The sequence below is a fragment of the Artibeus jamaicensis genome, unplaced genomic scaffold (genome assembly GCF_021234435.1).
Source record: "Artibeus jamaicensis isolate MK-2021 breed Jamaican fruit bat unplaced genomic scaffold, CSHL_Jam_final scaffold_1019, whole genome shotgun sequence".
NCBI classification, from domain to species: Eukaryota; Metazoa; Chordata; class Mammalia; order Chiroptera; family Phyllostomidae; genus Artibeus; species Artibeus jamaicensis.
The window spans coordinates 34,058,903-34,086,205 of record NW_026522025.1 but is presented as its reverse complement, the minus strand read 5'-3'; the positions used below and the strand labels follow the sequence as shown (position 1 = coordinate 34,086,205).

Sequence of the window (27,303 nt, the reverse complement as noted above, 5' to 3'; positions counted from 1 at the left end):
GACACAGCTTGGCTATATTTTTCTTCAAGGTGTGATTCATCTTCTCCACCTCCCCAGAAGCCTGAGGTCTCCATACCATGTGGAGTCTCCACTTGATTCCTAAAATTTACTAAACTTCTGTATAATTTCTGAAACAGAAGCAGCTCTGTTATCACTCTGGATGCTGCTAGGGAGGTTAAAGCGAGGGATTATTTCCTTCAGTAAGATTTTCACTGCCTCTGAAGATTTCTCTGCTCTAGTGGGATAGGCTTCAACCCATCCTGAAAAAGTCATCAACAGAGACTAACAAATATTTCTACTCTCGGACCCTTGGCATCTGAGTTAAGTCTATTTGCTGGTCCTTAAGTGGCCACTATCCTTGGTATTGTGGGGATCTGTCCTGCGGGGATCCTTCTGGCACACAACACATTTAGCAATTTATTTTCTTCTGGCTTGAGAAATGCCAGGACCTGTGAGCCATGGTTTGACATAGATGGTTACTGAGTCTTTTCCATAGTATATGGCCTCATGCAAATGCTTCATGACTGGCTCTACTAAATGTTCGGGAAAGCAATAGAACTCCTTTCTTATTCTTTTTCCATCCACTATCAGGACCTTCTTCATCAAAACCCCAACCCTTAGCTTTCTCTAAGTCTACAGTCAAATATTCAGAGTCAAATTGTGATAAGTCCAGAACAGGTGCCAAAGGCATTATAAACATTCCTTTTTCATTATAAACATTGGATTTTCTTGGTGTAACTTCCAAGTCTCTTCATTTGCCTTATCCAACACCAGCCTCCACTCATGCCCCGTAAACAAAGGATTTAATAAGGCTTATATGTCTGCCCTATCAGCCATACTGTTTCCTCTAACCACTTTGGTGCCCTCATTCTGATGCCCCAGGCAGTGCATAACTGCCACCCCTAAAGGTACCTGAACAGCCTCTAATAATTTTTAAATTTCTGCTGCTTGCTTATTCTCCTTTTTATTTAAAGGTTAACAGTTTTTTTTCTTCCAGATGGAACTATGTGCATGCAAATATAGGAAAGCTTACTTTGAGTCGATACACACATTCACTCTCTTTTCATGCAACAATTCCAAGGCCCTCGTCAATGCAATTAGTTCAGCTTTCTGACCAGAGGTCCCTGGTGGCAAGGCCTTGGCCTCCATTGCTCCTTCAAAAGTCACAACTGCATACCCAGCCTTTCTGTTTCCTTTGTCCATATAACTGCTTCCATCTGCCTAGACTGTCCAGTCTGCTTTTTCTAAAGGATGGCCCTGTAAATCAGTTCTGCTAGAATAAACTTCATCAATTATTTCAGCACAGTCATGCATCAGTGCAGCCGAATTGGGCTCCAGCAGAAGAGAGGCAAGATTTAACTTACTTGTGTTTTTTAGGGACACATTGGTATTGTTGAGCAGAATGACTTGGCACCTGCCCATTCTTCCAGCAGTGAGCCACAAATTTCCGCTTTGCTCCCACCGGCTCAACACTTGGTGGGGTGCATAAATGGTGATAGGCTGTCCCAAGGAAAACTTTACAGCTTCCTGTAAGAGCTCACAGGTTGTTCCCACCCCTCTCAAGCAAGCTGGCCACCCATGGACAGTGTGATCTAGTTTCCTTGACAAATATGCGATGGGCTACAAAATGTCACTAAGGATTTGGGTGAGGAATCCTAGGGCAATGCCCTGTCTTTCATGCACATGTAATTGAAAGGGCTTTAGTAGGTTTGGAAGCCGCAAGGCCAGTGCAGAAGCCAGGTGCACTCCTTTGTCCACTCTAAAAGGCTGTATATCAGTCCCTTCAGAGCCTCATACAGTGGTTTAGCAATGAGCCCAAAGTTTGGAATCCAAATGCAGCAGTCACTTGCCACCCTCAGGAATCTCCTTAACTGTTTCCTGGTATTGGGAGGGGTCCTTGTTGCACTACCTGCACCATATTCAGACTTTTCTGCTTAGGGACACCTTTCCTCATTTTCTGAAGGATGCATCTTATAGAGCTCTAAGAAAGGAAAGTCATCCCCTTTAAGGTCACAGTTGGGCTCAGTTATAGGCATTGCCCTGGGAGGGCTGAGAGCCCCATCTGGATTTTCTTGGTGTAACCTCCAAGTCTCTTCATTTGGCTTATCCAACACCAGCCTCCACTCATCCCCCGTAAACAAAGGATTTAATAAGGCTTATAGGTCTGCCCAATTGGGACGATGAGGGGCAAAATTGAAGCAACCAAATCAGTATTTTAGCAGGATCATCCCTTTGAGAAGGGTTTGAGCTTTCCCAGTTTAACAGATCTGATATAGCAATGGAGTATGTACCAAATAAGATCCAGCAGACTGGCTCTCTGGCCCTACTTCCATTGGAAGTCTCCTCACAGGATATTGTCCTGCCCTGGTAGGGGCCTTTCCTCCACTGAATCTGGTGTCCTGACAGGTTCAAGATGGTGATGTCAGTTCAGTCATGCTTTCCCCAGTCCCCTCAGCTGAATAGCGAGAAAGATCCCCTAGGGTTGTGGGAACTCTGACCTTCCTTGAAGCAGTCATAATATCTAGATCTTCCTGATCCCGGTCCTCTGAGCTTCTGCTGTCTTTCACATACAAATTCCCATTTCTCTGAACCATTAACTTGTTTCTTTTTAATTCTGTACCTTTATCATGTAATCTCAAAAAAAGAAAACCCAAAAAACTTCTAGGTAAGGCATTTTATTCCTGATTTTTGACAAAACAACTCTAATACCCAATAAACAGAGAGGGATTTAATCTTTATGGGTACTTTATTCATTTGGCCAGTGATCTGAGAAGATGGCAGGTTCATACCCTAATGGACCATCTTCCTTCTCCATAGGTTTGTAACATTGCTTTTTTGTCTCCAATTTTTTTCTATTATTTCTCTATTTTTATTTTATTTTATTTACATATATTTTTATTTTTATTATTTTAATCTTTATTTTAGTTTTAATTCCAGTTCCATATTTTACCCATCCCCTCTCTTACTCTATTTTTGCTTTCATCCTTCTCTTTATTATTTTTCTTTTCAATTGTATTTTTTCTCTTTCTGCACCTTGAATCTATTCCACACTCTTACTACTTCTACTCCCTTTGTCTTCTCAAAACAATCTTTCTTTCTATTAGTCATCTCATATTCTTTTTCCCTTTCTTATACTATCCTATTGTCATTCCATGTTTATTAATATTCACTCAGTTGTCATTGATATTTGGAGTTATTGCATTTCTTCAGTTCTACCCCTAGGTGTTCACTACTTTTTATTATAATCTCATATTTTACTGTAACCTTGTTCTACTCCCCTTTGCTTTCCTCCTGCCCTGTCTTATTTTCATTTTAAATTTCACTTTCTCCCCTTTTTAGCCTGGTGTCTAATCCTTACGCTTATTATTCTACCCCTACTCCCAGCATCATCCTCTCAAAAATCAGTTTTCTTTTTTTTAGCCATCTCACAATCTTTTTTTCCTTTTCTTTCTTTTTTTCTTACAACATTATTATTCTTTTTCCACCTTTATCAATCTTTGCTCCTTTGTTGTAGATATTATGGTGACTATTTTTTTTTCAATTTGGTTCCTCTTCCTTCACTATTTTTTACTTTTTTTTTTGCCAAAACCTTATATTGTACTCCTCCCTTGACTTATTCCATTTTGCCTTATTCCCTCCCTCTTATACTTAGTAGGTAAATATTATTTTCTCCTTTTCTTTGCCTTGTTTCTCTTCCCTATTCTTATTACTTCTTCTCCCCTTATTCTTTCAAAATAATTTTTATATTTGGTAGTCACCTCATATTCTTTTTCCTTTTGTACAATGTTCTTATTCTCTTTCCACTTTTATAAGACATCTTATAAAGGAAATATTTTTATAATATTCTTATTCTCTTATTCTAATAATATTCTATTCTATTATTCTTATATAGGAATCTTGCAGATTCTTAAATAAGATTCTTCCTTTTGTATAATATTCTTATTATCTTTTCATATTATTTGTTTTTCTTTTTTTTAATTTATTTATTTTTTTAAATTGATTATGCTGTTACAGTTGTTCTATTCCCCCCTTCATTCCCCTCCACCCTGCCCCCCCCAACCCCACCATTACCCCCCTTTAGTTTATGTCCATGTGTCTCAAGTCCTTTAGGTTCTATATTTCCCATACTATTCTTGCCCCCCCCATCTATTTTCTATCTACTGTCTATGCTACTTGTTTTCTGTACCTTCTCCCCCCATCTCCTCCTCCCACTCCCCTGTTGCTAACCCTCCTTGAGATCTTCATTTCTATGTTTCCACTCCTGATCTAGCTGTCCTTTTAGTTTGCTTTCGTTTTAGGTGTGGTTGTTAATAACTGTGAGTTTGTTGTCCTTTCACTGTTCATGTTTCTTTAACTTCTTTTTCTTAGATAAGTCCCTTTAACATTTCATATAATAAGGGCTTGGTGATGATGAACTCCTTGAATTTGGTCTTATCTGAGAAGCACCTTATCTGTCCTTCCGTTCTAAATGAAAGTTTTGCTGGGTAGAGCAATCTTGGTTGTAGGTCTTTAGATTTCATGACTTGGAATATTTCTTTCCAGCCCCTTCTTGCCTGTAAGGTCTCTTTTGAGAAATCTGCTGACAGCCTGATGGGGACTCCTTTGTAGGTGATTGTCCCCTTAGCTCTTGCTGCTTCTAGGATTCTCTCCTTTATTTTAATTTTGGCTAATGTAATTATGATATGCCTTGGTGTGTTTCTTCTTGAGTCCAACTTTTTTGGTACTCTCTGGGCTTCTTGGATTTCTTGGAAGTCTATTTCCTTTGCCAGATTGGGGAAATTTTCTTTTATTATTTGTTCAAATAGTTTTTCCACTGGTGGTTGTGTCTTTCCCCCTTCTGGTACCCCTATAATTCAGATATTGGAGCGTTTAAAGATGTCCTGGAGGTTCCTAAGACTCTCATTTCTTTGAATTCTTGCTCCTTGACTCTTTTCTGTTTGGCCATTATTTGGTTTCTTCTGGTCCACTCCATTGATTTGAGTCCCAGTTTCCTTTTCATCTCTATGGGTTTCCTGTGGAATTCCATTCATTTCCCTTAATTTAGCCTTCATATGTTTCTCTAATTTGTGGCTATAGTCAACCAGATCTGTGAGGAAGCTGATGACCAGTGTTTTAAACTGTGCGTCTGAGAGTTTTGCTATTTCTTCGTCGCTTAGATTTATCTCTGGGGCTTTGAGGTCTCCCTGCGACATTTTTGGTCTGTTCTGGCCCTTTAAGTGGGAGAAGAGGCGCCTTGGAGTCCCAGGTCGCTGGGTTGTGACGCTGTATGTGGGGGCGTGGTCAGAGCGGGGAAATGGCGGCGCCCTCTATGCCGCTGCGGCCGGTCCAACCGCCCACTCCCTCGCGCGCAATTAGGCAACCGCAGTCAACACGCTGCACCGCCTCCCCACTGTCTCCTCTGCAGTCGCTCACCCGGTGGGTTGCTCGGTCGCTCACTAGGTCCAATCCTGGTTTTGGAACCCGTGCGACTGGATTCGCGCGTCTGGATTCCGTGCCCGGGTCCGACCGAGCCCTCCTTTGTAACTCCTCACCCGACGCCGGTTTCGCCCCTTACCGGTCGGGCTGGAGAATTTGTTGTTAGCGGACTTCCGAAAAGTTCAGTTTTCCGTGTTCTGGTTGTGTTTTCTGATGCTAATATTTAGTTGTCCCTAAACTTGGTTGTGTGAGGAGGCACGGCACATCCACCTAAACCTCCATCTTGGCGGAAGTCCTTATTTGTTTTTCATATCAAGGTATGGCTGGAGGCTATTTTTGCTGTTGTGTGATTTCTTTGCTGAGTTTTGTCTTGTTCTGGCTGCTTCTATACACCAGCATACAAGGTGGTGGTTGTAAGTCTCACTCAGGCAGCTAGAGGGGAGAACCCACCAATGAATGAGCCAACAAAAATCAAAACCATTTATAACAAGAAAGGCCAAACAAACTGCATAAAGGGCATCCCTAGAGCATCCAGCTCAGGAGTTCAGGGATACGGCACCACTGAGTCCCATAGGACTCCTACCACAGAAGGCCACCCCATGAAGACAAGGAGTTAAAGCAGGTCAATCTACACAGAAACAAACAAAAATAACTCCTTAAAATTGGTAGACAATGACACAACCTTCAATTGAAAGAGAAAAAGGAATCCCCCAAAAGGGTACTAAGTGAAGTTGAGGCAAGCAATCTATCAGACATAGAGTTCAAAGTAATGGTTATAAGTATACTAAAGGAACTTAGTGAGAGCTACATCAGCATGAAAAAGGACATAAAAACTATAAATAAGAGCCAGGAAGAAATGAAGAATACACTAGCAGATATTAAAAGCAGGCTAGATGAAGCAGAGGATTGAATCAAGGAGTTGGAAAATAAAGTAGAACAACACAACCACAGTAAAAAAAATGTAAAAAGACTCAGAAAGAAAATAGTTTAAGGGAAGCAGAGGACAACATGGAACATAAAAATATTCATGTCATAGGGATTCCAGAAAAAGAAGAAAAGGAGTAAAAGTCACAAAACCAGTTTGAAAAAATAATGACAGAAAATATCCCTGACTTGGTGAAGGAAAAAGTCATGCAACTTCAGGAAGCAAAGAGGGCTCTAATCCAGATGAACCCAAAGAGGCCTACTGCAAGACACATCATAATTAAATTGGTAAAAAATTAAAGACAAAGAGAGAATCTTAAACGCAGCAAAGGGGAAAGAGCTAGTAACATACAAGAGAGCTCCAATCAGGCTATCAGCTGACTTATCGACAAAAACACTACAAGCCAGAAGGTAATGGCATGAAATATTCCAAGTAATGAAAGGAAAAGACATACACCAAGACTATTCTATCCAACAAGGATCTCGTTTAAAATGGAAGGTGAAATAAAGAACTTCCCACACAAAAAATTACTATAAGAGTACATCTCCATCCAAACAGCATTGTAAGAGATGGTAAAGGCACTGCTTTAATAAGATGAAGAGAGAGAAGGAGAACACAGGCATAATGGGAAAAATGACAATAAATAAATGCCTATCAATCATATCCTTAAATGTAAGTGGATTAAATGTAAATGTCTTTCTATGTCAGTAGAAAGACATGGAATAGCTAAATGGACAAGAAGACATGACTCAGATATATGCTGTCTGAGACCCACCCTCAGAACAAAAGATCTACACAGCCTGAAAGTGAAAGAATGGAAAGAAATTCCAAACAAATGGACATAAAAAAAAAGCTGGGGTAGCAATATGTAATGAGACAAAATAGACTTCAAGACAAAGGCCATAATAAGAGACAATGAAGTTCACTACATAATACTTAAGGGAATTGTACAATAAAAAGATATAACCCTAGTAAACATATATGTACCCAACATAGGAGAACCTAAATGTCTAAGAAAATCTAAGAATTTCAGAAGGAAATTGTACAGTCATTGTACAGGATTTTAACACCCCAATCTAACAATGGGTAGATTTTCAAAACAAAAAATCAACAAGGATACTGTGATGTTGAATGACACCCTAGATCAAATGAACTTAATTGATATTTATAGAGCATTTCACCTCAAAGAAGGGAAATATACATTCTTTTCAAATGCACACAGATTATTTCCAAAAAGAAACCACATCTCAGGGCACAAAATAAACCTCAAAAAATTCAGGAAAATTGAAATTATATCAAGCATCTTCTTAGACAACAATGGCTTGAAATTGGAAACCAACATCAAGGAGAAAACACAAAAGCATTGAAATACATAGAGACTGAATAACATGCTATTAAATAAGGAATGGGTTAACAATGGAATAAAGAAAGAAATTAAAAAGTAGCTGAAAATGAATGAAAATTAATAAACAACAGTCCAGGCCCTGGCTAGTGTAGCTCAGTGGATTGAGTTCGGGCCTGCGAACCACACAATCACGGTTCAATTCCCAGTCAGGGCACATGCCTGGGTTGCAGGCCAGTTCCCAGCAGGGGATCCACGAGAGGAAACCACACATTGATATTTCTTTCCTTCTCTCCTTCCCTTTCCCTCTAAAGATAAATGAATAAAATCTTTTAAAAAAAATAAACAACAGCCCATAACCTATGGAACATAATAAAGGCAGTCCTCAGAGAGAAGTTCATAGTAATACAAGCCTACCTAATAAAGATATAAACATTTCAAATAAACAACCTCACCCTACATCAAACAGGACCAGAAGAATAACAACAAACAAAGTCCAGACTGAATAGAAGAAAGGAAATAATCAAAATCAGAGCAAACTTAAATGTCATAGAGACTAAGAAGACAATTCAAACAACCAGTGAATCCAGGTTCTGGTTCATTGAAAAGATAAACAAAACTGACAAATCTTTAAGCACACTCATCAAGAAAAAAGAGAGAGGACCCAAATAAATAAAATCAGAAAAGAAAGAGAAGTAACAACCAATACTACAGAGATACACAAGGTTGTAAGAAACTACTATGAACAACGATATGGCAAGAAATTGGATAACTTAGGCAAAATAGATAAATTCTTAGATACATACAATCTTCCAAAACTGAATCGAGAAGAAGCAGAAAGCCTGAACAGACCAATAACAGCTGGTGAAATTGAAGCAGTAATTAAAAAAAAAACCAACACACCAAAGTCCTGGAAAGGAAGGCTTCACAAGCAAATTTTACCAAACATTAAAAAAAAAAATTAACTCCTATTCTTCTCAAACTATTCCCAACAACCCAAGAAATGGAAAGACTCTCAAACTTTTTTATGAGGCCAGAATCATCCTAATCCCAAAACCAAATAAAGACATAACAAAGAAAGAAAACTGCAGACCAATATCATTGATGAACATAGACACTAAAATCCTCAACACAATATTGGCAAACTGCATCCACTGATACATTAAAAAGGTCATGACCATGATCAAGTAAGATTCATTCCAGAGATGCAAGCATAGTATAATATTTGCAAAGCAATAAATGTAATATATCACATAAACAAAAGGAAAGACAAAAATCATGTGATCATATCAATAGATGCAGGAAAAGCATTGGATAAGGTAAAGCACCCACTTATGATAAAAAACATTCAGCAAAATGGGAGTAGAGGGAGTGTACCTCAACACAATATAGGCCATTTAGGAGAAACCTACAGCCAGCATAATACTCAATGGGCAAAAACTAAAAGCTTTCCCACTAAGATCAAGAACAAGACAAGGATGTCTATTCTTGTTCTGTTCTTCTGTTCAACACCACTTCTATTCAACATAGTATTGGAAGTCCTAGCCACAGTGATTGAACAAGAAAAAGAAATAAAGGGCATCCAAATTGGAGAGAAGGAAGTAAAACTATCATTATTTGCAGAAGACATGATAGTATACATAGGAAATCCTATAGACTCCACCAAAAAGCTACTCAACTTAAGTGAATTTGGCAAAACAGCAGGATACAAAGTCAGTATTCAGAAATCAAAGGCATTGTTGTACACCAACAACAAAATATCAGAAACAGAAATTAGAAAAAAATCCCATTTGCTATAGCAACAATAAAAATAAAGTACCTAGGACTAAACCTAACCAAGGCAGTAAAAGACCTATACTCAGAAAACTACAGAATGGTGAAGAAAGAAATTAAGGAAGACACATATAAATGGAAGCATATACCATGTTCATGAATTGGAAGAATTAACACCATCAAAATGTCCATACTACCCAAAGCAATTTATAGATTCAATGCAATCCCTATTAAAATACCAATGATATATTTTATAGATATAGAGGAAACATTTCAAAGTTGACATAGAAACACAAACAATCCTGAATAGACTCAGCAATTTTGAGAAAGAATAACAAAGTAGGAGGGATCACAATACCTTATATCAAACCATGTTACAGGGCCGTTGTAATCAAAACAGTCTGGTACTGGCATAAGAAGAGACATGGTCAAATAATATTCAACAAAGGGGACAGCAGCATAAAATGGAGTAAAACTATCCCTTTCAACAAATGACATTGGGAGATCTAGACTGCTACATTCGAAAAAAAAAAATGAAACTGAACTGCCCACTTACACCATACATAAAAATAAACTTAAGATAGATAAAAGACTTAAGTCTTGACACCATGAAAGTCTTAGAGGAGAACATTGGCAGGAAAATTTCAGACTCAATACAGCAATATTTTCACTGATACATCCCCTAGAGCAAGGGATATAAAGGAAAGAATAAACAAATTGTACTACATTAAATTAAAAAGCTTCTGCACAGCTAAAGAAAACATCAGCAAAATGAAAAGGGAACCAACCGTATGGGAAAATATATTTGCCAAAGATACCTTGGACAAGAGTTCGCCCTCCAAAATATATAAAGAATTTGACACCATACCCAGAAAACAAAAAATCTAATTAAAAAATGGGGAAAGGATCTGAACACACACTTCTCTAAGGGGGACATACAGAGGGCCCAGAGACATATGAAAGGATGCTCAGCATCTCTAGCCCTCAGAGAGATTCAAATTAAAACCACAATGAGATGCCACCTCACACCAGTCAGAATGGCCATAATAAATCAATGAACAAGTGTTGGCAAGGTTGTGGAGAAAACAGAAACCTAGTGCACTGTTGGTGGCAATGCAGACTGGTGCAGCCACTGTGGAAAACAGTATGGAATTTCCTCAGTAAACTAAAAATGGAACTGCCTTTTGAGCCTGCAATTCCATTTCTGGGATTATACTCTAAGAATCCTGAAACACCATTTCAAAGGGACCTATGAACCCCAATGTTCATAGCAGCACAGTTTACAGTAGCCAAATGCTAGAAGCAACCTAAGTTTTCAGGTTTTATGTGCAATTTATATGCTTATCCGCAGTAATTGAGAATTCCCCATATTCTCATAAAACTATGGTAAAAGACTTGATAAAAGATATGGAATGGAGCTACTTGAAAGGAGCTGTGACTCAGGGTAGAGGAACAGGCACTGGCATATCCTGGCTCCCTAGGGGGAAACAAGGGCTTGACCTCTAGGCCCCTGCTTGTACCTCCCACTGGTTGAGCTCCATCAGAAACTGTCAGAAAACAAAATAAAGGCTGAGTTTATATTAATTCTGTAATGTGACATAGCTTGACCTATTGATAGTATGAAGTGAACAGGAGACACAAAGTGTTTCTTGAGAAAGTCCGTAATGTATATGAAGGTTGCCCTTGCTAAAAAGGAAGCAGCCGAGCTCCCAGTCTGGCACTCACATTCTGACAAGTTTAAACAGTGTGACCCAGGGGCAGCATGGGCTGTCTACTGTTACTGTATTCTCATAGGTTGCTTTCTCCTTCTCCTTTGTAGGTTTCTATCTGGGCTCCACAGTTAGGACTGAAACCAAGGGCATCTGGATGTGGTATGTACCTCATCCCTCCAAGCCTAACCACACTCTGGTTCTTCTGGACACTGAGGGTCTGGAGGAGGTGGAAAGGGGAAAGCAGAGACTTTTCTTTGCTCTTGATACTCCACTTATGTTTTAATTTGCCAACTGACTTCAACTTTTATGATATATTTCTGAAAACTACAAATCCAATTAAGAATAATGAGGTCAAATTCTGCTTCTTTGAATTTACTTTATTGGTAAACTCAATACTTTGGTTATTAGGGATAGATCTCATTTTTAACCCTGGGGTAAAAGATACAAGCTAAATATTTCGGGGGCAGCTAAATTCTAGGGCTTTAAGTGATGTACTTCAGATATCCCAGGGAATGAAGTCAAGTCCCGGAGCCTAGTAGCAGTAATAAACAATATAACATTTTATCAGTACAGAGTACCATGGATACAAAAAGTGAGAATCTCACTCAGTTGTCGGTGAGGAAAAGCCTCCTGAAAAAACTATAATCAAGAGGTCAATAAGCTCCACTAGTTAAGGTGTGTGTGAGGTTGATGCGCTTGGGTATGGAACCCACGAAAATAGGGTGTCCATGAAATAATCCTCTGAAAAGATCTGCAGAAAAATTTCAGTGACTCCAAGGACATTTACTAAGGTTTTAGCCCAAGGCCCTGGGCTTTGAAGATTAGCACAAACTAATTGGAACAAAATCCTCTCCCAGCCGTGGTGAAGTAGATGACTTAGCCAAGTTTGTGAATTTCTTTCCAGACTTTGTTTGGGCTGTATGTGAATTCATGCTGGAGCTGGAGAGGGACAGATGCACCATCACTGCAGAGGAGTACCTGCAGAATGCCTTGAAGGTGATTCCAGGTATCAGAGGGTGGTCTGAGTGACGGAAGATGACAGTACGAGGTGGGATCACTCAGCATTTAACATCAATTTTTATTTAAGACACAGCCAGTTAGCTCAGTTGGCTAGAGCATCATTCAATACACAGAAGTTGCAGGGTTGACCCCTGGTCAGTGAACATATAAGAATCAACCACTGAATGCATAAATAAGTGGAACAACAAATGAATCCCTGCCTCTCTCTCCTGTCTCCCTTTCTCCCTCTCCCTCTCTCTAGCTCTATCACTGTCTCTCTCTCCCTTCCTCCTTCCCCTCTCTCTCTCTCTAAAAAAATTTTTAATAAAGAAATAAATTTTAACCTTGGTTTAAGATTGGATTTAGCCCATGCAAATGGTGTTATGTGTATGACAAGTGGATATTGTTTCAGTTGCTATTATTCCTGGAACAACCCCACTGAGCACACATGAAGCTCACTGAGGAGATAAAATCTTATATCAGACCAACCAAATTCAGATAAATTGTCAGCATGAATAAAAATGTGAGGACTATAGCTAGTACTGAAACTTCTTAAGTCTCAAATACCTGTGTTACTTACTATGTTCAGAGCTCCCTCACTTCTATTTAGAGGAAAATGCTCATCCACTGAAAAACAGTAAACACAGAGTCACAAAGATATCAATGACTTAATTTTGAAATATACTTTGTGCAGCCTATTTTCTTGTCCTGCATAGTTATGACTTTCATATGAAGGCTATTTATACACTATTTATTTTTTCGATGGTTCTTAAGGAATTACCAACATGTCTTTTCAGTAACACTGTCAAATCCTTCATGTTCTCTTTCTCATAATAACACTCTCTTCATTCTCCAGTCTCATACAATATGCTGTCTTGTTACAATAATGAATTCATTACTGGGATGATGATTTTTAGCAGAAGAGATAAAAGTGGTACTTGGAAGGGATATCCGTTTTGTTTATTTGGTTACTTATTCATTTATTGACAAATATTTATCAAGCGGCTGATACATGTGCAGGATCCCTCTGTATGACGTTGTCAACTCCAATATAATCTGATTCAAAAAAAGGTGGGGGATCCAACATACATTTAGGTTCACCTTAATATTTGGTACTGTCTTCCAAAAGGATCTTTCAACACATGTATAGGTTGTCTATGTTTTCAGGGAACTCTAATTTTATCAAGCTTTTATATACTGTCCCGAGTATCATCTGTATTGTACATGGTTTTTTTTCACTGAAATAATATACATATTTTTATTTCTATCTTTACTTTAGAGCCCACATTTTATTTCTGTCGTGGAGACTGTATTGTTGAGAAACTATTTCTGAAAATTGGTGGAATAATTTATTATTCAACAACTATCTAACAAATAGTCAATCCAGTGCACATCATACAAGAGCTAAGGAACAATTCTGCGTTCCTTGTTTTGTATGTATTGCAGGTCCTGCAATACAGTGAAGCTGCAATAAGTGATTGTGATATAGCGATGGACAATTGTACACTTCACTGGTGAGTATCCATATAGAATTTCATATCTTGTTAAAATTATGTAGGTTTAAGAGTGTAGAAACTGTTTAAGAGCATATGAAGTGTTTATAAGAGTGTGGAAAAGGTTTATAGGAGTGTGGGAAGGGTTTATAAAGCCTTAAAAATATATAAATAATAAAATAAATATAACGTCGCCACTTCACAGATTTTCACCTATCGTGGGGGTCTCTGGAACTTAACTCCCAAGATAGGTGAGTGATCACTGTGCTTCCCCAAGTCTCAGTTCTGTAAGGGGGGTGGGGGGGCGGATTCTAAGTCTTGAGTAGATTAGAAAGCTAGATTTGCATGATTAGATAAAAGGAGTTTTACAGGCACCAGAGTTACAGTGGTGCAACTTCCCAGCCTATTATATCTGAGGAAACTAGTACACTAATAATATAAGCACAAGCTGCTATTAAGTTAGGAAATGAAGGTACCCAGTCCCCTTGCCTAGGAACTGTCTCATCGATGATTGCTCTTTTTTCACTTCTGAAGGTAAGGATCCTCAAATCCAAAATTCCAACATGTCCAGAGAATCTATCAAGAAGTTCTTCTCCAAGCAGAATTGCTTTGTCTTTGTCCAGCTCTCAGGTGACAACAAACTCTTCCACTGTATTAAGGAAGAATCAGAAAACCAATGGGGATGTAGTTTCCAGGTGCAATCCAAAAATTTCTGTACCTGTATGTTTATGCATGCCCAAACCAAGATCCTCAGAGAGAAAAACACTGTCACTGGAAATAGTCTTCTCTGCTACACCATGTATTTCTGAGGTTCAGTGGGTGCGATGGAGCTGTGATCGCACCCAGGGTCTATCAGTACTGTTGTTCCGTTCTCTGTGTGATGTGGAAAAGCAGAGATTCATGCCACACATAGACATGCATGTTGTTTCATTAAAGCTTCTCTATATAAAGGATTATTAAAGCCTATTATGTCTGATGAAACTAGTACACTAACAATATAAGCACAAGCTGCTCCTAAGCATAGGAATCTGCATGATGACGAGAGGACAAATGATTGTCTCATGGGGAGACACACAAGATATTTTGTAAATTTACAGTAGTTAGAAGATTAACTAGTTACACTAGTTCGTCTCTTAAAGTGCACGGAGAGCTGGAGAAACAAATTTATATGTAATTTTATATTAAGTGCTGAATTCATGAACATGCAATCTGGTCAGAAACAAAGTGCTCTGTGCTGGTTTAATGTCTATGTCACTGTCTTGAAGTTCTTAATAATATTTTTCAAGGTCCCCACAATTTCATTTGGAAATAGTGCCCACACTTTGCCCATTGTACTCACCTGTGAAATAAATTATTTTTATTTTATTTCAATGGTGAAAGTGTTTTGGGACTTCCTTGAATATATTGGTTCAGATTACTAATTTAATATTGTAATGGAATGAATTTGATAACCATATGAAAGTATATGACTAGGAGACATAGTATGTTATTATAAGGAAATAGATCCATAGAAGAGCAGGGAGGAGTAGAAAAGGTGAGGTCAAGAAGGAAGATTAGAAGGAGAGGAAAAAATAGGTAACAAAATGAAAACTTTATTTAAATAAAATTATTGTGAGTCTTAGAATGCTGATCTCTAAATCTCTAAAATAAAGAACAAGAACTTCCTGTTCATTCCTTAAATCCCATGTGTAATTCAGGGCTGGAGACTCTGGCAATGGTCTTTGTGGATGCCATCAATAGTGGAGCGGTGCCTTGTTTGGAGAGTGCAGCCCAACTCTATCCCAGCGTGAGAACTCACTGGCTGTGCAGATGGCAGCCACGCACTGCAGCCAGCTGATGGCCCAGCAAGTGAGGTTCCTCACAGACTTGCTCCAGGAGCTGCTGGACCTGCACGTGGCCTGTGAGAGGGAAGCCATTGTGATCTTCATGGAGAACTCCTTCAAGGATGAAAAACAGGAGATCCAGAAGCTTGTGGTACTTTGTCTTAGCATATATCCTTCCTAATTCCTGTTCTTCTGGAATGATGCCTGGACATACTTGTTCTGACACATAGTTCATGGGTTTCCCATTGTAAAAGAAGCTTGGATACCTCTGAGTGACAGGACTCAACAAGCTTCTCTTCATCCTTTTTATGAAAGATTGACTCTATGTTTTATTATACCAAAAAAATTAATACATACTTATCAGCAGATTGCAAAAGCACACATTTATTAGTTCACAATTCTTCAGGCAGGATCCTAGCACAAGATGTGTAAGTGCTCTTCTCTGTGTACCAAAACAAGGGTCAAATGTTGTACACTTGAAACTAACAACATACGGAGACTCTTGGGAACTCCCCCTCCATCTTCAAGGCAGCAATGGCGGATTGTATCCTTGTCTTGTTTCTGATACCTTTGATTTTTATCCTTGTCTTGTTCCTGATACCTTCGACTACCTCTCTGCCACCAACTGGAAAAAACTGCTTTTAAAGGACTCATATCTTTTGGCATGACCACTTGAGTAACTTTTTCTTTCTTTCTTATTTTCTCTCTCTCTCTCTCTCTCTCTCTCTCTCTCTCTCTTGTTTTCTTGCTTTCTTCTTTCTTTCTCTGTTTCTTTTTTGCAGGGGTGACAAAAGATATTTATTGAGGCTTGAACACTTGATGCTTCCATACATATAAAATATATAACCTAACATAATAGAAATGATAATCCAGGTGGTGTCACCTCCCTTCCTCCCCTTTGGCACAGACTTCCTGGTAGCCCCTTTCCAGGTGCTTCCTTCAAAGTCCTGGAGTATGCAGGACAGGGGTCACTCTTGGCACTGTGTGCCTGAGCTGCCAAATCTGTCTCTTGCTGAGGAGACAAGAATGCAGATGTTCCTTCTGGGAAAGTGGCCATTTCTTCAGAATTGAGGTCCTTCACCACACTAATGCCCAGGGTATGGGTAGAGCCAATGATGGAGTGGATAAAGCTGATAGGGGCACATTCTCCAGGGCAAAGGCATCATCCTGAGCTTTATCATAAACAGTCTCATACACATGCTTCAAGATCACCAGGCCTGCCAGCTCCTTCGCTATCTGCTGAGCCCATTTCTCAATCCCAGCAGCTGCTTTCAGGAAGTAGGAAACAGTGAGATATCCAATCAGAATTTCAAATGTCCTGTAATGCTAAACGAAGGTCTTGGTAGACAAAGAGATGACTTTTTTGATGTCCTTTGTCTCTCATGGACATCCTTGCAGAACTAGTTGATGGAAATGACTCACTGAATCAGGACAGGGCCTAGTTGGGGCGTGGACATCACGTGGCCTGCCCACGCAATTGCCCAGATGACACTGGCCTTGGGCTTCCTGAGGCCCCAAGTGGTCTGGCTCAGCTTCAGCTTGATGCAGGGTTCACCACCTGAGTTCACCTGAGGTCAACAGCAAGAGAGATATCTCCAAGGAGTCACCAATTTGGGTCAAAGATTAAGGGTCAGTAATCTATTTCTTAAAGTCAACAGTGCCAAGTAACAATCTAATCACAAGATTAACACTCAGCATTATCATAGGCCTCAGGACTATCGAGTTTGGACACCATGGGAGGGAACTCTTGAGAACATAATTCTGTGTAACATGAGCATCTTCACCTTGTCTTTGAGTCTGTCACTGACCATCGTACAAGTTACAAAGCTCTCACTTCATACAGAAAAAAACCCCAGAATTATAATTTTTCAATTACAGCAAAAAAAAATCTATTCCTATAATTTTGCGCAATCAATTCTTCCTTGAAAAAAACCATGAAGTATTCAAAACTCTGTTTAGTAACTACTTACCTTGGTAGTGGACAGTTAAATTACCATGAATATGTTTTTCTCCATCGCAATCCAAGTTTGCAGAGGAAAGTTTATTTCCAGTCATGCTGATTTTTTCATTGCTCATTGTCAATGAATGGGCCACTGTTCATTCTACTACTGGTAAAGGAGCCATTGATAATATTGGATGGCATATTTAAAATTTACTAACAGAGTCGAACCTGGAAGTTCTTATCAAAGAAAAAAAAATTTCTATATTTGTGTAAGGTGTTGAAGGATAACTAGACATTGTGCAGGTTATTCTGCAATGTATTCAAATATTAAATCCTTTTGTTGTAAACCTGAAACTAATGTAATGTTATATCTACACTATATCTCAATTTAGAAAATACGGGAACCATGGAGTTTGTGTCTACCAACCCCATCATCTCACAAATGTTGAGCCTGAACCCAAGGGAATTAAAGAACGTTCCACAGACAACTCAAAATATTGGTCTAAACTGGGAGTAAAATGAGCCTCCTGATCCCAGCCAATTATTCCAAGTCCCAGTTCACTCTGATACCACCAGACTGCTTTTTCCAGGAAGATCAGAGTTTGACCTTCCCTCCTAATAGCTTCTTCCTTTGGCTTTCCCCACATTTTTCCTGACAAGAAACCATAGAGATGAAGAAGAAATATTTCTTGCTGAACGATGAAGAATAATCTGGGGACTTCCAGCCAAGATGGAGGCATAGGTGGAAACATTGTGCCTCCTCACACAACCAAGTATAAAGACAACAAAGTTTTACTAACAAAAGTGCAGCCAAAACACAGAAAATTTAACTGTACGAAAGGCCCACAACAACAAACTATTCAGCCAGACCGGTAAGAGGAGCGGAGTCAGCGGCAGGGCAGGGTCAGGCAGGAAAAAGCAACCAGACTGACCCAGGAGCACAGGCAGCAGTTGGCATTTCCCAGATGTGGGGGGACAACAGGCAGACCCAGTGAGGATTCAAGGCGACTGGCTGACCATGGTCACACATTCATGCGCAGATAAACTAGGTGAAGGAGCGAGCAGTGAGACAGACCATGCAGGCTAGGGCCCCAGCAATGGGAATTAAAGCCTAAAAGCACCAATTGGAAAAATTTTCAAGGTCGAGGTGCTAGGAGAGGCTCCCAGGCTCACAGATAGTTTGTTGGAGAGACCCAGGGGGTCCTGGAGGGTGCACAGGCCCACACACCAAGGAACCAGCACCAGAAGGGCCCAATTTGCTTATGGGAAGTGGTAGAGGGAACAGAAATCTGAGAGAGAGTGTGTAACAAGCGCCATTGCCCCTCTCTGACCCTGCCCCTAGATACAGCGTCACAACCCAGCAACCGGGATTGCCTCACTCTGGTGAACACCTAAGGCTTCGCCCCTCATACATAACAGGTGCTAACAGAGCAAAACATTATGGCTCAAGAACAGCTCAAAGCCCCAGAGCCAATAATTCTAAGCGACCAAGAGATAGCCAACCTACCAGATGCACAGTTCAAAACACTGATGATCAGGATGCTTACAGAACTGGTTGATTTTAGTCACAAATTAGAGGAACAAATGGAGGCTAAACTAATTGAAATGAATGGAAATGTACAGGAAACCAATAGTGATGCAAAGGAAACTGGGACTCAAATCAAGGGAGTGGACCAGAAGGAAGAAAAAAATGACCAAACAGAAAAGGAGGAAGAAACAAGAATTCAAAAAAATGAGGAGAGGCTTAGGAACCTCCAGGACATCTTTAAACATTCCAACATCAGAATTATAGGGGTACCAGAAGGGGAAGAGAACAGCCACAAGTGGAAAACTTATTTGAACAAATAATAAAGGAGAACATCCCCAATCTGGCAAAGGAAATAGACTTCCAGGAAATCCAGGAAGCTCAGAGAGTCCAAAAGAAGTTGGACCCAAGAAGGAACACACCAAGGCACATCATAATTACATTAGCCAAGATTCAAATGAAGGAAAGAATCCTAGAAGCAGCAAGAGCTAAGGAGACAGTCACCTACAAAGGAGTTCCCATCAGACTGTCAGCTGATTTCTCAAAAGAGACCTTACAGGCAAGAAGGGGCTGGAAAGAGGTATTCCAAGTCATGAAGTCCAAAGACCTACAACCAAGATTGCTCTATCCAGCAAAGTTTTCATTTAGAATGGAAGGGCAGATAAAGTGCTTCTCGGATAAGGTCAAATTCAAGGAGTTTATCATCACCAAGCCCTTATTATATGAAATGTTAAAGGGACTTATCTAAGAAAAAGAAGATGAAAAATATAAACAGTGAAAGGACAACAAACTTACAGTTATTAACAACCACACCTAAAACAAAAGCAAACTAAGAGGACAGCTGGATCAGGAGCAGAACCATAGAAATGGAGATCACATGGAGGGTTAGCAACAGGGGAGTGGGAGAAGGAGAAGGGGGAAGAAGATACAGAGAATAAGTAGCATAGATGGTAGGTAGAAAATGGACAGGGGGGAGGGCAAGAATAGTATGGAAAATATAGAATCTAAAGAACTTGTGACACATGGACGTAAATGGTGGGGGAGGGTGTGCAGAGTGGAGGGGAATGAAGGGGGGAATAGGACAACTGTAATGGCATAATCAATAAAATATATTTTTTTAAAAAAAGGAGAATCTGGCAAATATTGCCAGGCTCAGCTAAGGCAGCTTTCAGAGCCGTTGGTGGAAGACATTTCAAGAGGAACATTCTCTGTGCCTGGAGGATACAGTCTGTACTTAGAAGGAATGGACAAGGTTGAACAGTTCTGCGACCTGGTTCCTGGAAAGGAGTTAACATGAGGAATAAAAAGAGGGCAGGAGAACAGTACATTAGGGTCCAAGGGCCTTTGTAGATTCTTTTGAAAATCTAAGACCTCAGGACCATTTGTGAAGAGGCAGCAAAGCATGGCAATATCTGTACATTTCTCCTTTTTATCCACAATTAGTTAAATACTTTTAAATGAACAAAAAATATGATTCCCAAACACAAATTTTAACATTACGAATGTAGATGAAAGACAACATGCCTGTCATTTAGGGAACAATGAAATAGTTTTGTGCTATATTTAAGGGATACATAATTAAAGGAACAATGTTTTCAAGAAGCTTATGATCTTACTTAAAAAAGGAATATAAACAGTCAGTTGGACGTGGTGGGATAATGTTATCACACAAGTATACACTGATGCTGCTGCTGCTTTGGCTGATATATATTGAACACATACTTCCTAAATCAGTTATAGTCTCAGGCACTGAGTTTGGACTATCAACTTAATATTCAGAATAAAGTGAATTTAGGTAACACTGTCATCCACATTAGCCAAATGAGAAATCAGATGCACTGAGAAGCTAGTAAGTTGCCTGAGAACACACAGTCAGCAAGTGATAGAGCTGGTAGGGCAGGTCTGTGTACCTGGCATCCAGTTAAATCTCAGAGGGAAGGTTAGCAAGCTTACTGGAAGAGGAGGTAGTAGCTATAAGGTGCAGTAGCAATAAATTGTATCTGAGTAAAGAAAGGGTAGACAAGCATCCAGTCAGAAGAAAAAGAATGTGCAGATATTGAAAACCACGGAGGAGGAGTGTTTGTAGAACTGTGTGTAAACCTGGGTGGATGGTGATGGTAGTTGGCATCTTTAGGACAGGAAGCTAGAGAGCTAGGAAAGAGGTTGCCAAAGAGGTTTTTATTCTAACTGAAGAAGTTTAACATTTTAAAGATTATTTTAGAGCAAGGAGAAGGGAATGAGAAAGACAGGGAGAGAAACATCAATGTGTGCTTGCCTCTTGCACGCCCCCAACTGGGAACCTGGCCTGCAACCCAGGCATGTGCCCTGACTGGGAACCAAACCAGCAACTGTTTGGTTCGCAGGCCAGTACTCAATCCATTGGGCCATACCAACCAGGGCAGAAATCTGATTTTTTTATTGTGACTATGGAAGAAAGGGAACCACTGTGTGACCCTAAGAAGGATTTACAGGGTCAAATTGTAGCTTTTTTGAACATGATTTCCCCAGAAAGAAGAATCTTTGCTTCTTGTTTCCTCAGGCAAACATCCTCCAGAGCCTCCTGCAATCACAGGCTGCCACAGTGGAATCCGTCCTGCAGGCAGACAGAGCCCTCGCTGCTGGGGAGAAGGATTTAGCCGGTACAGGAAAGGGCTCTGATCACAGAGCGGGGATAGTTTCCTGCAGTGCCCTTTAATGTGAGAGAGCACAGCCTTCTTGAAACAAAGGATTTGTTTTTGTGGAACAACTTGGCTAAATCTAAAAATAACCAGGAGAATTGCTCATTTAGCCAATCAATTCCTTCCCATCACATTCTGAAACATGCTGGTACTGCTAGTTACAACACCCAGAGAGAGATTCCTCTCTGCCACTGACAAGTCATTTCAGTCTCTTACTTTTTAAGGCTACAGCTCAGTATAACTGTTATTTTTGAGTCTCTGTAAAACCACTGTGGGACACCTGAGCATGCCAAGAAGCAGACAGTGGAAATGGCACAGGACCTTCTGAGACAAACACTGAATGAACTGAGGCAAAAAAGGGAGGCTCCAGAGAGAAGCTTCAAGGAAAACATAGCCCAGTTGAATGAGATACCTAGAGAAAGAGAGAAAACTTACTGAGAGAGCAGGAAAGAATGCTGGAGCACAAGCTGAACGTAAGTCTAGGTTGCACCTGGGCAAAACCTAAACAAATAACCAATAACGAAAACTAAAGGAAAGAACAAAAACTGAAGGAAATCCAAAGGCATATGATTCAGTGAAATGTCAGATTAACCGGATCATTTTAAAATCCTTACTCTTTGAGACCCAGCACTTTCTGTGGTACTAAAGTTAGGGGGTTACAGATAACATGCTGCAGGTTCCTGGACTGCTGGCCATGGTGCTCACAGGGCCTTATTGTGCACCCAAGTGAATAGGACTTTAGTTCTTAGGATGTTTGTACAACCAGCAAGGAGACCTGGTATAGATTCCTCTGTTCTGAAAGTATCAGATTGTATATGATATGAAATATGAAATAATGAAAGCTCTAAATTTTGCTGCATTGGCTTCATGTCTGCCTGCTTCATTCTATAAATCCAGAGTAAAATGCTTTTTGGGTCCCAACCTGGAATTTGATAACCAGCATTCCACAGAGAGTTAGCAGTTGCCTTTACTTGTTACATGAGTGTATCATCCTACTTCAATGGAACCAGAAAATGCATAGAATAAAATCTTCATCCTTCCCAAAGAGCATCTTTAGGATGGGAATACATTCCTGGCATAGTTGTCAGGATAGAATCAGCCCCAAACACCTCACCACCTGCAGTGAGATTGTGATAAGCAGTTATAGGATGGTGTAAATCATGGATACTCCCACTATGAGGTCCGAGGTTTGGAAATATTGGACAAAAAGCATCAAAGGGCATGTAATTTTGTACAGAACATGTATTTAACTCCTGATGTTTTTAAATAAAGTTCCAATTATTGGGATTTTCAAAAGGGAGCTTTTTCTTGTTTACAAATCCAAGGACTACTTACTGAAGGATTTTTTTTAAAGAGATGAGATGATTAAAGAGATAACAAGTGGAGGAAGAGAATGGAAAAAATAAAGTCAATGAGCTCCCCCATACATCATCAACAATATGGCTAGCACTGTGTTCATCACAGTGCCCCCTGGGGGGTGTAAGCTAATAAGTGTAGCAATGAGATGCTTCAGTTCATTTATTAAATATTTTGAGAATTCCTCTTGAGTGTATTCTTAAAAGGCTTCTTATGCTGTAATATAGTATAGCATTGTGGCTTATTTAGGAAATACTGTCATGCTGGTTTCATTCAAGAAAAGTCTAAAAATAGTGATTAAAAAGGATATCAGGCCCTGATATCCAAAAAACAGTTTAGTTTGATTGAATGGATTAATTAAAAAATGGAAAATAAGTTAGGAGATAATGATTTCTTCCTAGAAAATATTTAAGCAAAGCGAGAAGGTGAATGGAAAGATGAAGAAAACCCTGGCATCTGCATCAGAGGCACGAAGATCATTTCTTCAGCTGTGGCAGGCCTGATGAATCTGGCAGCAAAGAGCACCAACCAAAATATGTCATTTAAATGGGCAAAAGTATAAGGGTAAATACAAATGTTTAACTTTATGGATTATAAAGCTATGCAAAGTGACACTGGGAGGTCCCTGGGTCACTGTCAGGTAGTCCAGAAAGAACAGCTCTGATAGGACAGTAAACAGGCAGGGGTTTCAGGAAACTGGAAATCTCTCTTCTTTGCTATCGAGCTTGCAAACTGGTATAAATATACATTAAAATTTAAATGCAAATAATGTTGGTATAGCAAGTCCACAGTTAGGAATTTATCTTATAGATTTACCCAAGTTGAAAATGACATATGTAGCTTTGGCTGGTGTGGCTCAGTGGACTGAGTGCCAGCCTGCAAACCAAAGAGTGGCCAGTTTGATTCCCAGTCAGGGCACATGCCTGAGTTGCAAGCCAGGTCACCAGATGGCAACTACACATCGATGTTTCTCTCACTCTCTTTCTCCCTGTCATCCCCACTCTCTCTAAAAATAAATAAATAAAATCTTTAAAAACAGACGATGACATATGTAGTGATATATTGTTACAGGATTTTTATAAATTCCAAAAGATTGGAAACAACCATAAATTCCCTATGTGAGGCACTAATTGGGTGAAATTGAGATAGACTTACAGAGGAATACTCAACAGTTGCTGAAATGAAAGGAAAAGCTCTATTTGTACTAACATAAAGAACTCTAAAAGATTTATATAAATTTAAAAATGATGCAGAATTGTGCATAGTTGCGACCACTGAGTTAGATAGACAACAATAAATATGTGAATACACTGTGATCTGTCTGTGCCCAAAACAAACTTATATACTGGACACAAGAGTAATGAGCTTGCAGAAAATCAATAACATTACATTGTGTACCCTGTGCCTGTTACATCTTACAGGAATTATTACCTATTCAAACAACAAATAAATATAATTGTTAAGATTAAAGTTGAAATAACAATATATGGAAGGGAAAATTCCCATGACAGGATCAAAGCATTTACAGAAATACCCTAAGTCATCTCAACAGGAACAGTCTACTTATCACAGCAGGAAGCAGAAATTGCAAGATGTACATCTTAACCTTGTCATCCTTTGGGTCTCTCAGTAAGACCCTGAAATTCTAGTCCTGAATTTACGTTCCAATATAATGTCTACTGGGATGTCGCCAGGAATGGTCTCCAGATTCCTGCCCCACATTTATAAAGATCGTGAATTTGAAGAAAAAAAACTTAGGGTCAACTAAATATTTTAAGAATTCAACTCTGTGGTGCTTAAGACACTGTGCTTAGAATAAACTGCTTTTAATTTCAAACATTGTATGTATTCTTTTGACTTTGGATATTTGCCCATAGAACACAAACTTCCCTAAACAGCCTGGCTTCCTCACCCCATACCTTTTATTTGCTAGCTTCTGTTCTCCAACCATGGCTTATTTGTGAATGGAAATGATGTCTTCCCTGTGCTGCCATTGTGCCATGTTATCCCTGCTGCCATAGTACTTTCAGATCATTGCAAAATTGAAATGACCCACTTACAGCCATGTCCACTTGACTGCCTCATGATCTCATCTATTTGATGATCTTCATCATCGTGTATTTAACTCCCACGACACAGCCCACCCTGTAAACACCAGTTATTTAAAAATAGTGGTGAGTACACCCATGACCTGCCATCCAATGGGACGCCAGTTACCAAGTCCTTACTATATTAACTGCTTTCCATAGCCTCAAAATAAAAGATACAGCTTTAGAAACTGGTGAAGTTGAGACTCACTGAGGCAGAAGGGACACTACACACCTGTGTGGATCTGCTGCCCAGTCCTCTTTGAGGAGCTAGACAGTCCGTGTGCTCAGGGTTCCTCAGGCTTCTATCCCATGACAATCACTCATTGAGGAAGCCAGGGTCTTGTCCACAATGCAGTTGTGTGACATTTAAAATAGTAAAGAAAGCCCTGGCTGGTGTAGCTCAGTGGATTGAGTGCGGGCCTGCGAACCAGAGGATGGCAGTTCAATTCCCAGTCAGGGCACATGCCTGGGTTGCAGGCCAGTTCCCAGCAGGGGATGTACAAGAGGCAACCATACAATGATATTTCTCTCCCTCTTTCCTTCCCTTCCCCTCTAAAGATAAATTAAGTCTTTTTAAAAAATAAATAAAATAGTAAAGAAAAGAAGTAGTATTTTGTAGTTTCATTTGGACCATAATTTTTCAATGTGTTTAAGGTGCTTCAGTAAATGAGTGGATACAAAATCTGTGACATGCATATACAACAGAATACTACTCAGCCATAAAAAGAACAAAATCTTACCATTTGCAACAGCATGGATGGACCTGGAGGGTATTATGCTAAGTGAAATAAGTCAGTAAAAGGAAAACAAATATGATATGATTTCCCTTACATGGTGGAATCTAAGAACAAAATAAATGAGCAAATAAAATTGAAACAGACTTAAAATTAAGTCTCTATAATCTGATTTTTTTAATTTATCATTGTTATTATCAAAGAACCCATCTCACAGAAATATATGGACTGATATAGAATAGACACTCAATGCTATTTTTGTTCTGTAGTTCAGTACAATGTAATGCAATTTTTAAAGTGAATTAAATTTCCTTGGGTATACCACTAAAAAATATATGCCAGCATTCTGGCTTACACTGAAGTTCAAATATGATAGGAGTAGCTGAACAGAAAGTAAACAAAATTATGAGACAAAATGTTTGCAGCATTTGTCAGCTTTTTAAAACTGTTGCTACATGGTTTTGGTCATTGTGAATATTCATTTATCAATTTCTACTTTTCTGGTTTTTTATATGAAGTAAACTCTCAAACTATATTCAGTCATCAATCCCTTGCCCACCAAATCCAACCCACTCTCCTATAAACAAGAAACAACTGTAAGTATATGCAACAAAATAAGAATGAATTTGTCTGGGCTACAAAATCAGGAAATTTATGTACACTCACACTGGTATTTTTTATGCTAATGAAACAAAAACATGTTGAACGCAAAATACTCTGAAAAAGGATGGAGAAGAACAAGTAAAAAAATTAAGGAAAAGAAATTAGTTACAGTAACGAAACCTTTCCTCACAGAACTACACCTGCTGTTCTTTGGCTCACGTTCAGCCTGCTGCTGGGTATTCCTTGCGGGTGCAGGGAACACGGCTAATGGAGAAGGGACCAACCTGGGGTTCTGAAGGCAGGTGTGGAGCAACCATGACTTTCCTCCCACCTCACCTGCCTCAGTTAAAAAACAAAAACAAAAAGAAAAGAAAAGGGAGGGGGCACCCAATGATTCACTTCTCAAAAAAACACATGTCCTTTCCATCTGGGTTCTTATCAGCCTGAGCCATAACTGCTTGCCTGTAAGAGCTGGCACGTGTTCACCTCCTAAAGAGAACAGTCAGTATCCGGGGGAGCCAGACGCTGGAGGAGCACTCCTGGAAATAGCGAGGGCAGCTGAGCACGTGTCCCCTGTTTTCAGATCCGGAGACAGGTAAGTTATCTCCTGGACTTGATTTTCCATAGCATGTCCTCATGTTCCTTAAACATCCCCAGTAACAACATGGGCCCGAAGGCGCATCCCACTCCGGAAGATCAGGGTGGGCACTGGCTGGCAGGGTGGCAGCGGGAGGCTACTGCTGGGGCCAGACTCCCAGCAGCTCAGCATTTCCGTTTGGATCAGAGGCCCCTGTGAGGTGACCAGCGCACCAGTACCTTGCCACCGGAATGAGTTGCTCTTCTGACACTCACCTAGTGCTACACAAATAGCCCTGCATGGGAGGAGGAGGAAC

General features: G+C 39.7%; 3 protein-coding genes and 1 pseudogene across 3 annotated transcripts in view; 3 read left to right on the top strand and 1 right to left on the bottom strand.

The window, feature by feature from the left end:
* The window catches only part of LOC119042748 (guanylate-binding protein 1), a 132,968-nt gene that overhangs the window by 28,111 nt on the left and 77,554 nt on the right, over window positions 1-27,303 (top strand). The window lies entirely within an intron of this gene.
* On the top strand, window positions 11,747-27,206 carry LOC119042740 (guanylate-binding protein 7-like). Its single transcript, XM_053655387.1, is given in 11 exon segments — window positions 11,747-11,782; window positions 11,993-12,173; window positions 14,194-14,439; window positions 15,357-15,428; window positions 15,431-15,630; window positions 15,713-15,719; window positions 18,085-18,130; window positions 20,078-20,222; window positions 21,458-21,588; window positions 26,853-27,005; window positions 27,068-27,206. Coding segments are annotated over 11 exon segments (1,356 nt in total).
* Window positions 16,330-17,293, bottom strand: LOC119042759 (39S ribosomal protein L11, mitochondrial-like; annotated as a pseudogene).
* Window positions 26,918-27,303, top strand: part of LOC119042768 (guanylate-binding protein 7-like) — a 33,363-nt gene continuing 32,977 nt past the window's right edge. The window contains exon 1 of the mRNA XM_037136549.2: window positions 26,918-27,005. The gene's annotated coding sequence lies outside the window, so the exon portion shown is untranslated. The remainder of the gene's footprint in view (window positions 27,006-27,303) is intronic.